Source organism: Sphaerodactylus townsendi, linkage group LG11, assembly GCF_021028975.2.
Source record: "Sphaerodactylus townsendi isolate TG3544 linkage group LG11, MPM_Stown_v2.3, whole genome shotgun sequence".
In the NCBI taxonomy this organism is placed as follows: Eukaryota; Metazoa; Chordata; class Lepidosauria; order Squamata; family Sphaerodactylidae; genus Sphaerodactylus; species Sphaerodactylus townsendi.
The window spans coordinates 58,429,667-58,446,054 of NC_059435.1; the positions used below are offsets into that span (position 1 = coordinate 58,429,667).

The window sequence follows — 16,388 nt, forward strand, 5'->3', positions numbered from 1 at the left end:
CTTGTAAGACTAACGAATTTGTAATGGCACAAGCGTTCGTGAACTGCACAGGGTTGCCACGTCCCATTGGGGAAATTGCTAGCGATTTGGGGATGAAGCTTGAGAAGCGCAGAGTTTGAGTAGGGTATAATGTCATAGAGTTTACCCTCCAAAGCAGCCATTTTTTCCCCCAAGAGAAATCTCTCATCTGGAAATGGATTGTAATTCCAAGTTCCACTGGGGGATGGCAACAGCATGAACCAGACTCATGTTGATGGTGAGTTGAGCTGGCTGTGGTCTCACAGTCAACTATTTCAGACTTGGCATCCTATGTACCTTCCAAGTCTATAAATTCATGCGTGCAGCTACTTTATACTGAGTCAAACTATTTCTCTATTACAATCAATACTGTTTTCTCTGACTGCCAGTAGCTCCCCAGTGTCTCTAGTAGAGACCTTCACATTACCTGTGATCTGATCCTTTTATCTGTAGATACCATGGGTGGTGTAGTGTTTAAGAGCAGCAGACTCTAATCTGGAGAACCAGGTTTGATTCTCCATTCTTTCACATGAAGCCTGCTGGGTGAAGTTGGGCCAGTCAAAGTTCCCTCAGAAATCTGTCAGCCCACATGGCAAAATACCTCCTAGCATCTCTTGCTTTGAAAACTCCATGGGTCGCCATATCAGCTGTGACTTGATGGCACTTTCTACCACCACAGTTTGGGCTGAACCTTTTGCATGCAAAACAGGTACTGTTCTACCATGGCCCACACATGTCAACATATTTAGGACAAGGGACAATATTTACTGTGCTTCCTTTCCACCTGGGATTCAATAATTATGTGGATTCAGAGGATGGGAACCCTTGAGAAACCTGCCTCAGCTGGTGAGCCCACAGTGGGCTTGCCAGCCCAGATCAGCACTGGAGGGTGATTACTTCAGCTGGAGAGCCCACAGCAACCTTGCCAGCCCTGCCTAGCACTGGGAGAGGTGGCTGCCTGGACTGGTGAGAGGAAATAAGTTGCCTAAGGGAGCTTGTATCAAACAGGTATCTCATTTGGAAATGCAAGTATTTTGACCTCCCATCTCCCCCAGGTAATCTTGCAGCAGCCTGAAGGAAAAGGAGGAATATACTGTAGCTCAGTGATTTCTTTTCACACACACAGGTATGACTTGGCCACAGGGCAAATTTTATAACAGACTTAGTAAAGCTTTCCACAGATTCTATCCATTCAGGTTCACAGTGTGTCTTAGTATATTGTGAGGGATGTTTGGATTATTATTAGCGCTGCTAGCTAACAGGTGGTGTCTGGAGAACTCTCAGGATTGCAACTGATCTCCAGGTGACAGAAATCTGAAGGCAACAGCCGCTTTGGAAGGTGGGCTCCAGCATTGCACCACACTGAAGTCCCTCCCCTCCCCAAGCTCACCCTGCTTATGTTCCATACCCAGGTATTCCCCAACCCAGATCTGGCAATCCTAGTTATTATCTTAGTATTGGGGGGGATCCCTGTAGAAAGTGAACTAGAATGCCAAGGGAAAGAGTTTATCTTTCCTACTATGCTAATTTTCTATTTCCCTTCCCTCCAGGGGAAGTGGGTTAAAAATGTGTCTTGACCTGTTCTGGCCAAAGTGAGATTTTGATGTTGTTTTCTGGCCAAAGTGGGATTTCCAGTCCCAGGAACCGCCGCGCATGCGTGCAGAACTCCCTCGGGTCCTACAACGCCAAGTTGCTGTGGGAGGCGGAAGAGAGGGCGGCGAGAGAGTGACCCGGAAATAATGTTGCTAGGCAGCCCGCTTCCGGATCATCGTCAGCGGCTGGGCGCAGCCTGTGCCGGGCCTTAGGAGGCGGCCATTTCGGAGTCGAGTCGTCTCGGGAAGCCGAGCCCGGAAGGGCCCAGGAGCCGGAACCTCCGGCGTTGGACGAGGAACTGGACTGCCTGCCCGGGCGGCGCCGTCGAGGATGTTTTCCTTTTCCACCACGGTGCAGCCGCAGGTGAATCCCGGTTGCTGGAAGCCCCGATTGTGTTACGTAGCCGGCGCTGGGGGAGATCCTTCCCCGAGAGGTCGGAGGGACACTAATCGAGGGATCGTGGCGGAGGAAAGAAGCGATCGTGGAGGAAGCTTTAGCGGAGGCGGCCGGAGAAACTCTCGTGGGCGGGTTTCAGATGTCTGTAGGAGTGGGCGGTTAGGAATCCAGGATTCTCCTCCCCGTCTTATATTCCTAGCCAAAGTGGATTCCGCACAGCCTATCGTTGTAAATGAACTCGTTATAAATATGCTGTGCGGAATCATTCAAAGATACCCCAAATAGGCTTTTTTGGGGAATCAAAACTCCCTTCGTACCTAGCGCCGATTCTCAAAAGCAGACACCCTGGGGATCTTGTTGGTCTTTAAGGTGCTACTAAATTCTGTCATCTTCCAGCTATTATCTGCCTCTGCTGCTGAATTCAAATCTTGCCCTTCAGACATTGATAGAAATTCAGAAACGGGGCGTGAAGGAGGCAACAAGCCTTCCGCTGTTGATTGTCCCTCAGAAACTTGTGTTCAGGTGTATAGTAGCCGTTGTTGAACTCATTAGTGGTGGATTTATTTATTTAGCATATTTTAATCTCATACATTAAGAAACTTAGGTTGGTGGCTCCCCCCTCTTCCATTTGATTGTCACAACATTCCTGTAAGGTAGTTCTGGCAGAGAGAGAGAGGGAGTTAGTTACCTTCATGACAAAATAGAAGTTTGAACTTGGTCTTCCACACCGTATTCTAGTCTTACAGCATGTTGGCTTGGTCTGAAGAAAAGTTATCTGGGCTGGTCCTAGTGGCAGTGAGTGAATGCATGATGTGAAATAACTCTTCTTTTTCCTGTTCTGAATGTTTGCTGACTGATTTTGAGGGGAGGGAATATCGCAAGGTTCTAGACATGTGAGATCTCCCCATCGATTCTTTCATAATTTAGCAGATAATTTCTCATAGGTTTCCTTTGATTTTTTAAAACTAAAAATCCTAAATGCCTTATGCTTTCTATGTAAAGTTGTGGATTCACAAGATTGTGGAATTGAAGACCTATGAGTGATGGACTCAAAAGACAGTTGGAAGAGAGACTCTAGGGTTGTGTTGTTGTGATATAGAAAACAAACAGGCAGTGGACAAGTACATCTACTAAGGATATGTGATGTTACACGTGAAGGTGCCTTTCTCTAAATTACGCTGTCTTGCCTAGTATCATTCCATCAGTGAGTTTCCAAGACAGAGAACTTTCCCAGCTGGGCTTCCACTGAGGTCCATTTAAGTGTATGTTGAACCTGTAACTGTGCTAAACCCATGCTTGATGGTGGACAGTCCCTTTTTGAGGAGTCTACTCCTGGATGTGCAAAATGGGATCCTGTTTTGTGAGATCCCAGATTTAAAATGTGACATCCACATGACATCAGAGCTTTTTTGGGGGTTTGCAGTGGATAGTATATTTGCAGTGGATAGTATTGCGGGCATTGCTGTATCATGTATTAATTTGCTGCATTTTAAATATGTTATTTAGTGATTAATTTATATATTGTTTATATGCTTATTGTATTTGAATTTTGTGTTGTCCGCCACCCAGAGCCCTTCGGGGGTTGGGCGGGATATAAATTTGAAAAATAAAATAAAAATAAATAAATAAAATATTTAGAGAACTAGAAACCACATGCAAACTCATGAGCAGTTAAGAAGCTGCTTTCTTCATCCGATTTGCGGTCTGAAGTGAAGGATAAAGTCAGCTCTGGTGTGTATGATGCAAGGATGATGGGACCGTGTTTAGCCCACTTGCTGTTCATTATGTGGGCTTACATTAAAGTACAATGCAGAAACTGCATTATAACTTTGCGCCTAAGATACTCAATAGTGTGTCTCAAGTGTAGCATCATAAGTTAGTCTGTGTGTCATTAATGTAGCTGGATCACAACATTTATATGTGGTTCTTCTTTGTTCTCAAAGTGCATCACTTTGCCTATATGTGCAATTATTCTCAAAAATTTCACTTAAATCCATTGCCCAACTGAACTTCTCTGTGTCTTTGCACCAGCCCTGTGTGGTAAATAATTTTAGGTTTAGCTATCATTATTAATTTGTATTCAGCGCCAGTGACACAGTGGATGCTGGCAGGTAACAGGTGTACCATGGGTTCCATGCAGTGATGTTACATTACAACATGAGGGCATGTTTGTACCAAGCCATTTTGGGACTGTGTCCACACTGGATTTAACTTTCTGTTGAACGTACAGTGTACCTGCCTTCCAAATGACTGCCCTCATTTATTTATTTAGCATATTGTTTGTGCTGTCTTCTTTTTCCCAGAAGAAAACTCAAGGTAGCTAACAGAGAAACTTTAGAGACGCGTTACTGAAAGCAGGCTATTGGAAAGAGATCTTGCTGTTTCCTCTGTTCTCTTTTGCATTATAACTCTTTTGCTTTATATAAAGGAACTAACCAGTGGGAAGGAACCTCCAGTCAGGCAACCCTTTAGAGAAAAGCCCTCTTGTCTGCTAAGGATGACTGGTTGGTGCTGAAGTCTTAAGAGGCTTCAGACAGAGGCAGTCACACCGCCACTGTTCTTCTCTTATGTTAGTAGTCTTTCTCATGCGCTTATTTCTGGTTACAAAGACCATTCTGCTGAAATCTTCACTCCATGACATTGGCATGTTCAGGGATCAGCAGCTTTTCACAATTCAAGAACCAAACTTCTCAGCAAGAGATCAACAAAAAACCACTATGAGAGAGCCCTATTTGCATAACTGAAAACAGATATCAGTAACATGTCAATTATCTGTAATGTTAAGCTAAACTGTTAAAATTTGTACAGCCTAAACTCTGGTTGTTGCAAGTCCTCTATTAGGAAGAGGCACATATAAAATCTCACAGTAAGTCATCAATATACATAGGAGCATCCTGTAGAATTTTTTTAATGCACTTGCAAAATTCTGTGCATGATTCATGTTTGGATTCCTGGCAACTGATTGCCTCCATGGTTTCCTTTTCTGTAAAGCATCTCTGAGAAATTCTTTAGTCCCATCAAAATATTTGCCTGCCATTCCTTTCAGATGCTGGGTACCTACCCTTCCAGTGCACCTTAACATGAATATATTTTCTTTTATAAAGATCTACCTATGTTAGTTACCTTCCCCGAAGATTCATCTTTTTTTTTTTAATATCTCCACTGGTGGCCAGTCAGGGAAGCTCAGTATCTCTGATCAGTATCAACAGTCCTCTGCTGTTACCTCTTCTGTGAGCGAACATGTCTCTCAGGAGGTTCTGCTGAGTTATCATAGCTAGTAGTTATTGATGGGGTGATTGCCTGACTTTGTCTCACCCTTTTAAAAACACTGCCTTTACAACATTAGCTTTATTTAGAAGAAGAAGCAGAGTTTGGATTTATACCCCCCCTTTCTCTCCTCTAAGTAGACTCGAAAGGGCTTACAATCTCCTTTCCCTCCCCCCCCCCACCAACAAACACCCTGTGAGGTGGGTGGGGCTGAGAGAGCTCTGAAGAACTGTTGACTAGTCCGAGGTCACCCAGCTGGCATGTGTTGGAATGCACAAGCTAATCTGGTTCTCCAGATAAGCTTCCACAGCTCAAGTGGCAGAGCGGGGAATCAAACCCGGTTCTCCAGATTAGAGTGCACCTGCTCTTAACCACTACACTATGTTGGCTCTCAAGGAAGGTGGGGAACTTCCAACACTCCTGACACCCTGTCAGTTTTTGTATTCAGTATTGTACCTCATTGTGATCAAGATTATAACTTTTTAGGAAAGTTACTGTGTCTCTCGCCTTCTCATTTGACTTGGCAGAATTTGGTACGGTGCAGTTCTGTCCACTGAGGATATCTCTTGCATCAGAATGCCAATGCTGGTCAATGAATTATGCAATTGGAAAGGGGAGGGAACAGGGAACAGGTCAGTCAAGTATTCCTCAGGACAGTCTGTTTGTAGTTGAGCTTCTGACCTGCAAGCTGTTAAATATCTGAACCCTTCTTCTTCTGGTGGGGCTTTTCAGTTACACTCTCTGCCTTTAAAAAACAGTTTTTCTTGAAAAATGATTTGTTGAAGTGGTTGTTGTGGGTTTTCCTGGCTGTGTGGTCATAGTCTGGTAGATCTTGTTCCTATCGTTTTGCCTTCATCTGCGGCTGGCACCTTCAGAGGTGTATCACAGAGAGAAATCTGTTACACACTGTGTAACAGATGCAGGTGAAATGTTAGGAACAAGACCTACCAGACCACAGCCACACAGCCTGGAAAACCCACAACAACCAGTTGAATCTGGCCATGAAAGCCTTCGACAATACATTGATTTGTTGAAGGTTTAGATATTTTTGTGATCAGAGAAAAAGCCATAGTGGGACTCAGAAGCAGCTATTAGCTCTTTCTGATTCCTTTAAAAAAGTTGTTGGAGTATATTAATCAGACAGAAAAGTGAACTAAATAATATTGAGCCCAGGTTTCTTGAAAATATTGCAGGGCTGAAAGGAGAGATGTTTCACATGGGAATGTTGTATTCCTCTGTGCTAAGTTGAGAATTTGCTTACTAAACTCCAGGTACTGGCTTAGATGCCACAGAAGATTGCTGTCGACAGAAAGGGTGGAATGATTTTTACTGATTCTGCCTCCCGCAACAGCAGACCTCTGACCTTCCCTCAAGCTGCTGGTGGTGACCCTCTTTCCCCCAGTAGTAGCATTTAAGGGACATTGGGAGCTGCAGTGGCAGGCAGGTGGGGAAGGAACTTTCCAACTTCAGATCCAAATCATTCAAGTGGAAAAAACACCTTTCGCTTAAGTGTTTATTTACTCCTTAATCTCACCCACTGCTTTTTTTTTTTTACCATCTTTAGGTCTAAAAAAGGCACTTTCCTATCTTGGGCTGCTAAGTCCAGCAAGTGTTTGAAAACATTTCAGTGTTCTTGGAAGGCACCGTGTGTTGCTTTGAAGTTTGTAGACTAGGCAGGATTGGAACTCTTGTCAGTGTTTTTAAACTGAGACACATCCAACAGGGTAACTTGACGTTTTCTTTGTTTTATACAAGGTTACGGTTCCTCTGAGTCACCTCATCAATGGCTTCCACGCACCCAAAATCCCAACACCGTCTTTTGCCACGGCATCTACCCAGTGTGTACAAAGGGAAGCTGTACCTGAGCATGATGTGCAAAGCAGCGAGGTAAGAAGCCTTGAGTGGTGTGAGAGATTTATCCGCGTGCCTATAACACCTCAGCATGGTTTGTACTTCTATTGGGCCCAAGGTGCTTGTGGTGGATTTAGCTTTCTGGAGTTCTAGAAGACTTTACAAAGGGTCTTCTGAAGCTAAGCCTCTTGAGTATTTTGTATTTGTTTGAATCCAAGCTACTGTGAGCAGTGCTCTGCCTGGCAAGTGCTATCATTTTCTTTTTGTATCTTCATGCTTTTTGTGAGGGACCAAAGACACTGTGGTGTAGGGTGTGTGGCACAAGGAGCTTCACTGGGAAGGAAGAGCTAGTGAGACTCATACACTGTGATGAAGTTATTCTGTTACTGTATCACGCAAAGTTACACTAGCCTGACAAGGACCTTTGATCTCCGGATAGGGAAACCAAAAGGAAGCCAGTAGCCAAATGGTCATACATCAAAGAGGCTGGTTACAGCATGGCCAGGTAACTGAGTTTTGCTGAGAACAGAGGAGACAAAGGAAACGGTATTCTAACCCAAGCTGGGCAGGAGGGAGCATCTCCTGAGCTCAGAGCTGAGACAAGTCTGCCAGGAATCGTGCTGTTAGCTGAGAAACATCTGTACCAGAACGTTTTATTGTTTCTGTTTTTCTTTTCAATAAAATCTTCGAGAACTCAGTAGTTTTTTGAGTATCTGGAGAAAAGAACCCAGGATCTGCAAGACAGGTATGGCCCACACAGGCCTGGTCTTGTGACATACACCATCTGCTCCATTCATTTTACAGCTCTCATGGGCATGGCAGGTAGAGGGGAGATATCCATCGACTCTCCAGTTTTGTTGCATCACTCTCTGCCACAGGCCACACTGTCAGACCCTTAGGGGCAACTGTGGCAAGAAGCGGAAAGCAGTGAAGATCCTTGCTATGAGCAAATATTTGCTTGTGGCAGACTTGATTCAACTCATTGTCTAGAGCAGGGGTAGCCAACCTATGGTGTTGTTCATGGACTACAGATTCCCATCAGCCCCTGCCAGACAATTGCAGATGCTTGGGAAAGATTTAATTTAATTAATGTAATGTATTTAATTTCTATCCCGCCTTATCCCAAAGATGACCACTCCCAGTGGGCTGATGTTTAAACCAGATGACCACTCCCAATGGGCTGATGTTTAAACCAGCATCACAGATACCAGTTGGGGATCAGCTTCCTATCATTATTTGCATTTCCTTGACCAGTTTTTAGACTTTTGAGCAAGGACCACAGAGAGTTGATGGGAACGAATGACTATTTTGAGGAGGTATCAAACATATGACAAATAATCAGGGGTGGTGAACTAAAAATCACACTCGTGGCTTTGCCCTAATCCTCCTCTTTTAGAATCATAGGTTTAAAATCTCAAGGGGTTGAACATTATTCATGTCTTCTTCTACAGCCAGTACTCAATCTGCGAGACTTGGGACTGTCTGACTTGAAAGCTGGCCAGCTGGATGAACTAGTGGACAAGCTACTCCCGGGCTATTGTGTAGAAAACAAAGTCTCTTCCCCGTGGCATACGTCGTATATATCTGCACAGTCCTTCTTTGAAAATAAATACGGTATGTCTTAGAAGGTTGTAGCAGCCTGCTTGGGAAAGATGGGTCACTTAGTGAGTTGCATTTTCAAACAGGATTGCACCACAGGTGAAGATACATGGTGGGAAGGGGGTGTCAGCTTCAGAGTGTCTCAGCTCCCTTCTTCAGATACAAGTTGGAATGGAGATATGAGTCCTTATATCCCAGTCAGAAGGTTGGAGGAGTGTTTCAAATGAGGCACTCAGGATGCCGAGGTACCGTGCCTTGTAATCAGCTTGATTAAAGCGGGAAAGAAATACTTAGGGGCAGAAAATCAGCAATGGAATGAATGAAATTGGTATCCTCAAACACAGCAGCATAAGTAATTTGAAAAATCAATACCGAAAGCATCACTTTCTTCATTAGTATCCTTCTATGCCTAAATCCCACCATCACAGCCAATACTTAGGCTTTCATGATGCTGCTGCGTGAATGAAGAAATCAGTATTAAAATCTGGCTGAAATCTATTAATAGCTTTAACTTTGCCTAGCTGGCTACAAGAACTTAGCCTTTGTTCATACATTCTGGCACAGCTGTTCACTTGTGGATTCTAAGATAAGTTCTTGCCTTAAAAATCCTTTTCATTGCCTGCTGGGGCAAGGTCACCCTAGCCACCTCTCACTTCCAGGGCTCTATTCATCCACTTCTTAGCTAGCCAGCCATACTTTTCCACTTTCCTAAGATCCCTTCTCTGAACACCACTCAATGCTTCAATCTGTTATCTAAATGCCTAATACACGTGAAGCTGTTGCAGACGGAAAAACTGATCTCCTGCTGACAAGGAAGAGAACACATGTATTCTGGGGTGTTAATTACTGAGATCTTAATTTTATGTATTCCGGGGTTGAGACACAGACTAAATGCTCCGACGAAATGAAGGGGAATAAGCGTCCTAAACAAGAGATTTATTGAAATAACTGAAAGAGAACCGAGTTAAATCAAGTAAATAATAATAGAGGCATGACAGAAAAGAAATGAATGCATATGTGAAGCTACTAACACTTCTTTCCCCTAACAAACTACCTTCTGCTGAGGAAATAAAGGGGAAGAATCAAAGACATACCAGCCTGTTTCCTGAAAATATGGCAGCCCCGGAGAGGGATTTTCCTGTCTGGTTCTTAAGATGAGGGAATTGGTAGTAGGACTGGCCTGAAGTCTGTATTGCAGAAATTGTCTGAGCATCTTTAGCCAAATCAGTTTTTATCAGCTTCATTTTTCTAATATCTGGGCAGCTGCAGTAACATTGAGAATCACCAGGCTGGTAAACTTTTATAAAATTTACAAATGTCCAGGAATTGTACTGGCTAAGCAAGGCAGACTGATGGAACCTGATGGTGCATGAAACTGGTGGTGTGTTTGCAGCTGGGGTGTTGTGTGGTTTCAGGGCTGTATGGCTGTGTTCTAGTAGCATTTTCTCCTGACCTTTCGCCTGCATCTGTGGCTGGCATCGTCAGCGGATCATATTTGCAGCTGTTATCTTGAGCGAGTGATTCCAGCTTAATGAGGAAATTACCAGGTTGAGTTGTGTTTTGACATGTATCCTATGAATTAATGTTAATTCTGTAATTTTGTGGTTGAGTGCTTGGAAAACAACAACACACGTATTCCTTTAATCCTAACTTCCTAGGTTTCGCAGACGTATATAGTGTTTTGCGCTCATCTTACCCATACAGACAACATCCTAGCCCCCTCCAGAGTATATGTTCAGATCTTCAACGCTGGCCAGGTAGGAATCAAGACACTGCTTTTTTTACTCCTAATTGTTTTATGGGAGGAGGGGATGGGGGAAGGGACAGCAGTAGGAAAGAAGGCATCACAGCGTAGATCATAGTGTTTCACTCACGCAAATGTTTGCAGGGCTTTGTTACTGTAGTAATGCAGTAGTAATATTGTAGGGAGCAGCAGTGGCGTAGTGGCTAAGAGCAGGTGCACTCTTATCTGGAGGAACCAGGTTTGATTCCCAGCTCTGCCGCCTGAGCTGTGGAGGCTTATCTGGGGAATTCAGATTAGCCTGTGCACTCCCACACACGCCAGCTGGGTGACCTTGGGCTAGTCACAGCTTCTCGGAGCTCTCTCAGCCCTACCCACCTCACAGGGTGTTTGTTGTGAGGGGGGAAGGGCAAGGAGTTTGTAAGCCCCTTTGAGTCTCCTATAGGAGAGAAAGGGGGGATATAAATCCAAACTCTTCTTCTTCTAGTTAGCTACCCTTATGAGAGCAGAAAGGCAAGGTATAATTTTTGTAAAATAAATGAAATAGCTCAGTTTCATGATTGTGTCTCATAATGCCACCATAGGTTTCCAAATATAATGCAGCAACGTAACAGGAGAGCAAAGCAGCAGCTTCAAAGCCATTGCTGAGCTCTGCACCGAATTGAACAAATGTAACGTTGCGATCTAAACTGAAAGACTGTGAAGTCAGCTTTTCTAAGGGACAGCATTGCAGGCCTGTCATTTGAACTGTAAAAGCCACAACTGGAGCTTCTTTGCAGATTGATGATCCCCAGCAATTGAGATTTTCTCCGCTAGAATAAGAGCATTTTCTCCCCTAGAATAAGAAATTTAGTAGGGCAGTGATGGTGAACCTTTTTGAGGTCGAGTGCCCAAATTGCAACCCAAAACCCACTTATTTATCGCAAAGTGCCAACATGGCAATTTAACCTGAATACTGAGGGTTTAGTTTAGAAAAAAACACTGGGCTCCGAGGCACGAGTTACTCAGGAGTAAGCTTGGTGAAGCAATCGTGCAACGCTTCAAATGGGTGAATCACGATCCTAGGAGGGTTTACTCAGAAGCAAGCCCCATTGCCAGCAACCGAGTTTACTCCCAGGTAAAGGATCATGCCCAGGCCAGCCTAGGGGTGTGTGTGTGTGTGGGGGGTGATTTTCCACCCCCCTCCCATATGATGAACTCTGTGCGTGAGTGCCCACAGAGAAGGCTCTGAGTGCCACCTCTGGCACCCGTGCCATAGGTTCGCCACCACTGTAGTAGGTTCTATTATGGTGGTTACCAATCCGTCTTTAATATTGTCTGCCTAGTTTATTCTTCAGATAATATGGCTGGGATCCAAAGAGCTTCTTGAGGTGTGGCCAAGGGCTTGCCCATGTCAAGTTGGATTTTTGACTTGTTAAACAGTAGAACTTGCTTTCCTTCCAGAGCTACACCCCAGCCTCCTTTGGAATCTGTCCTCAGGTTCAGTGGTGGTGGTTGTGTTCCACGGAAAGCTGCTGTTCAAGAAATAACAAACCTCAGTGCTCCCTGAGATGGCAGAACTAATTGCATGACTATGGCCCCTTCCGCATATGCAGAATAATGCACTTTCAAACCACTGTCAATGCAATGTAAGGAATTCCATAGACGCAGATATAAAAGGCTTTGGGAGTAAAAGTCCATTTATTAAGACATCTTAGAAAGCTCAAGTACACGCAGTGGCAGGAATAGCACTTCCCGCCAGAAGCACAGGTTATAATACCAGTCACCCCATCCCCCCTTCCTGCTTCCCATGGGAACAGAGGCTTCATCTCCCGCGCAAAGATAAAGTCTCCGCCGATGCATCTGGCCCATCGCCTGGCTGTGGAGATGCACCCTAAGGTTACCTTCACCATCAACATCATTGAATCTCCTTACACTCTGCCTCCCCTTAAAGAAGACCCCTTCCCCCCTTGTGGTTTGGCGCGAAAGGCGCCGGGTGGAAAGCAGTAATAAGGGGTGGGGCTTCTACCGTTTCTCGAATAAACCCAGCTGATTATACCCAGAGGAATATCCCACCCAAGAAACTAAATATTGCAAGCGCTTACGATTAAAGCGAGAGTCCAGGATAAGCGTCACTTTAAGTGAGTGCTTGTGGCTGGCCATCAATAATAGCTGGTAGGGGGGCCTCTCCATGGAGTCGGTGCTTGGCATCGGAAGCGTTTCCTGGAGCAAAGCTGGAATGGAAGGACTGTGATGGAGATTACTAAGAAGAGTTGGAAGGCAAATCCTAAGCGGCAGCAAGTGACCATCATTAATCACTTTAGTAATCTGGAAAAAGGTCCCACAAATCTCTTGCCAAGTTTGGAATATTTATGCACGCTCTCTGAGATTTTGTAGGAATAAATACACCCAGGAGCCCTACACGAGGGAAATCCGAGCGGTAAGTTTATCACATTGCAGTTTTTTAAGGAGTCCTTTGCTTGCTGTGGGTAGTCTCGACCGGAATTTCCATCCCTCGGCTAGGGATGAAATCCATTGTTGAAATTCTGGGGGGTCCAAAGTAGCTATTGGTAGTTGTGGCAACGGGCGGGAAGGAAGCGACTCAGACACAATTTCAAAGGGGCTCTTTGTACTACTAAGGAACCGTACGTTGTGGCTGCATTCGCAAAGCGGAATAAGCTTCGCACCAATTGTCTTGGTGGTAGTTGGTGTAACAACGTGAAATACTGCTCCTAGGGTTCTGTCGCTCGTTCTCTCTCCGATGCTCCCTGCCCGCCACTTTGAACGCGTGGTAAAGGGGCGGCGATGGCCGGGCGTACCCCCCAACAACCCCAAAACGCTTTCCAGAATTTTAGAGATGAATTGGGGGCGTCAAGGGTCGGAGACCACCTGCAACGGGGCTGGAATGGAGACGGTAAACATGTTGAATAAACAGCCGTGCCAACTTTAGGGAGCTGAGGGGATGGAAGCACATGGAATAAAATGGAGGCTTGTTTAGAGAATACAAGTCTACCACCACCCATTAAAACCGTATTGCCATGACTTTCGGCAAATCTGTTAATGAAATCCATGGAAGATGACTTCCTAAGGGCTGGAAGCTACCGAGGAAGGGTTTCAACAGTCCATGGGGCTTTCTCGGATGGTTTTGGTTTCTGTACAAACCCGAAAGCACTTTGCTGATGTGGCTCTCAATGTCTTTGGCAGCATTGCGCCACCAGAACTGCCGGGCGGGCTAAGTGCAGAAGTTTCAAAAGCCAAAATGCCCCAGCCGAACGTAGTACTGCCGGCAAGCTTCAAGAACTTGCTTGGCGGAGGGGAGAATCGCATCAACATTCCTCCGCCAAACTCTCATTCTCCAAACGCAGAATTGGGAGTCTCCTCGGCCGACTGGATTAGGCGCATGCAGCCCGGCCTCCACCCCCGCAGGAAAGGAGAGATTCCAGACTGGGAAACGAGGGGGGGTGAGGAGAGAGAAGCGGACGCTTGAGATCGGGTGACAAGCCAACCCCAACTGGGAGGGGTAAGAACAGTGCGTGGAATAAGTCTCGTAAGGCAGCCCTGCACCCTCCCTCGGGTATGAGCCGCCAGTTTGTTGGTTTTTTTTCCAGGGAAAAATGAACTGTAAAAGTAAAACGAGAAAAGAAATCGCCCAACGTAAGCTGTTTCGCGGACATCTCGAGGGGGGGGTGGAAAGAGCTGCCAGGTTTTTATGATCCCAAGCCAAACTTGAAAGGGTGTTTAGCCCCTCCAGCCAATGTATTGGCGCCAAGTGGAGAGAGCGCTGCTTTGATGGGTCGCCAGTCTCCTTTGATACTCCTGGCACAGTCCAGTTCAGTTATTCGCACCAGAGAATTTTTAGCACAAATAAGCACACGGAACCAGCTCCACTATCTCTATTTTTTTCTGCAAATAGGACTGCCCCAAGCGCTTTGTCCGAGGAAGGCCCACGTGGAACCACAAACGGGAGAATCCGGGTCAGGAGTGCTTTAGGATAGGTCTGTAAACGCAGACTTTTAATAGCAGCGAAAGAGCTGGTTTTGACATTTCTCCAGACCAGAAAAGGGGGCCCCTGGCTTAGCTGGACAGTGGATCTTTACCTTTAGTCGCGTAGAGGTCTGTGAGAGGGAGAGTCAGTTCAGCAAATTGGGGTATAAAAATCACGATAGAAATTAGCAAAACCAAGAAACTAATTGAGTTCTTTATGGTTGGTGGGGGGCAGGCCATTGGAGGGACTGGGTTTCCAATTTTAGCAGGGATCCCATTGTTAAGCCCTCGGCTAGATCCGGTAACCCAGCTAGCCAATGGAGGGTCTGATGAAAACAGCATTTGGAGAGTTTGGCAAGAGAGAGTTGTTAACAAAGCTGCTTTTAATACCTCTCGAACCAATATTTCATGCTCTTCTATAGTTTATGGTAGTAAATTAAGAACGGCCATCTAAGCATACAACCACTCCCCTGGTACCAGAAAATCATGGAGAACTTCGCTGATAAGGGACCATGAAAGTCTCGAGGGGCCCTGCACTTAACCCAATGGCATTATTATTAAATATTCAAATTGTCCAAACTTTGTGTTAAACGCCCAGTCAGGGTAAGTCTTATATCCCCAGCAATTTTGACTCTGTAATAAGCTCTCTCTCAAGTCCACTTTAGTAAAATGCGCCCTTTGCCGAAAGTGCATCTAAAAGGTCCTTTGATCAAAGGTAAAAGGATATTTATTGGACAGGAGACCGTGATTGAGACCTCGATAATCTGTGCCGGCTTAGAAGACCCATCTTTCTTTTTTGACAAACAAAAAAACGGAGCAGCGTAGGTGTTTTCGGTATTCACAGTATGAACCTCGCTGAGCAAGGTTCTTATCTAAGAAGGCACGGGTTCCTTCCTCCCTCATTGGGACTCATCGCGGTAGATCTCTACCCTTGGGTAGTTGTGCCCCTCTGGTTGTGCTGACAATTTTACAGTCCAGTGTCTCTGTGAAGGTGGCAACTGATCGCATTCCTGTTTCTGAAAAAACTCTGGCTAGATCCCATATGCAGGTGGGATGTCAATAGAATCGGGAGCAATCACTGAGGAAGCCAGAGAGGGTGTGTGTCAGAGACGCTGGGTTTTCTTCCCAATTCATGTGTTCACCACAGGGAGGGGTCGAGAGTGAATTCTAGGATCCTTTCTTTCCAAAATGAATTTTGGTTCATGTAACAATAAATCCGCATGCCCAAAAGCTATGGAGTGTTTGGATACCGGCCAAAAATGAAATCCACTTTTCTCCCAATGGTCGGCGAAGCGGATATAGAACCGCTGTGTTTTGTACTGGGCCGGTCGCCGCTTCGAGGGGGCCAGCCCATCTGGGTGAATGGTGCTGGGCTTAGCCAGGGGAATTCGATCTAGACCCTAGCTCCTCTGCTACCTGGGGCCGAGATTAAGCAGTGGGAGCGAGCCGGAATCCCACAAGGGCTGAAGGCTATACGCGAGGAAGTGATGAATTTAGCTGGGTTGGCCAGGAATGCTTGAACAGTAATGGGAGCGGCTGGGTTCCTCACGTCAATCAAGCAATAGGAGTCGGCCCATGTCCATGGTGGCTGAAGAAAGGCAAACAGCTGCTTCCCTCCCTCTGGAGTGCGCCTCTCGTCACCGCTTTAGAGCGGAAAGCCAGCGGAGTATGGCCCTGACTGACCTGCGTGGTGGTTTGAGCGGGTTGGTTTTGCTTCTTGGGACGAGTTGGCGGCCAGGATGACCTGGCCCTCCGCAGGTTACATTGACAACCCAGAAGTCGAAGCGGCGACGCTCAGAGGTGGTTTCGGTAGGAAGCGGGTTGAAGCGGTTTGACGGTAGGACACAGTAGTGGTTTTAGGGCGCATGAAGCCTCCTTTGGCTGTTTATTCAAACGAGACGCCACTTGAGACCCTAACTGGATCCAATCTGCAATGGTAACAGGGAACTGGAATTAAAAC

General features: G+C 45.7%; 1 protein-coding gene across 1 annotated transcript in view; it reads left to right on the forward strand.

The window, feature by feature from the left end:
* Window positions 1-1,789: 1,789 nt before the first annotated feature.
* Window positions 1,790-16,388, forward strand: part of YME1L1 (YME1 like 1 ATPase) — a 34,158-nt gene continuing 19,559 nt past the window's right edge. Inside the window, exons 1-4 of the mRNA XM_048511125.1 lie at window positions 1,790-1,974; window positions 7,030-7,161; window positions 8,577-8,739; window positions 10,383-10,481. Of these exons, the coding sequence (XP_048367082.1) occupies window positions 1,942-1,974; window positions 7,030-7,161; window positions 8,577-8,739; window positions 10,383-10,481 (427 nt within the window). The 5' untranslated portion in view covers window positions 1,790-1,941. The remainder of the gene's footprint in view (window positions 1,975-7,029; window positions 7,162-8,576; window positions 8,740-10,382; window positions 10,482-16,388) is intronic.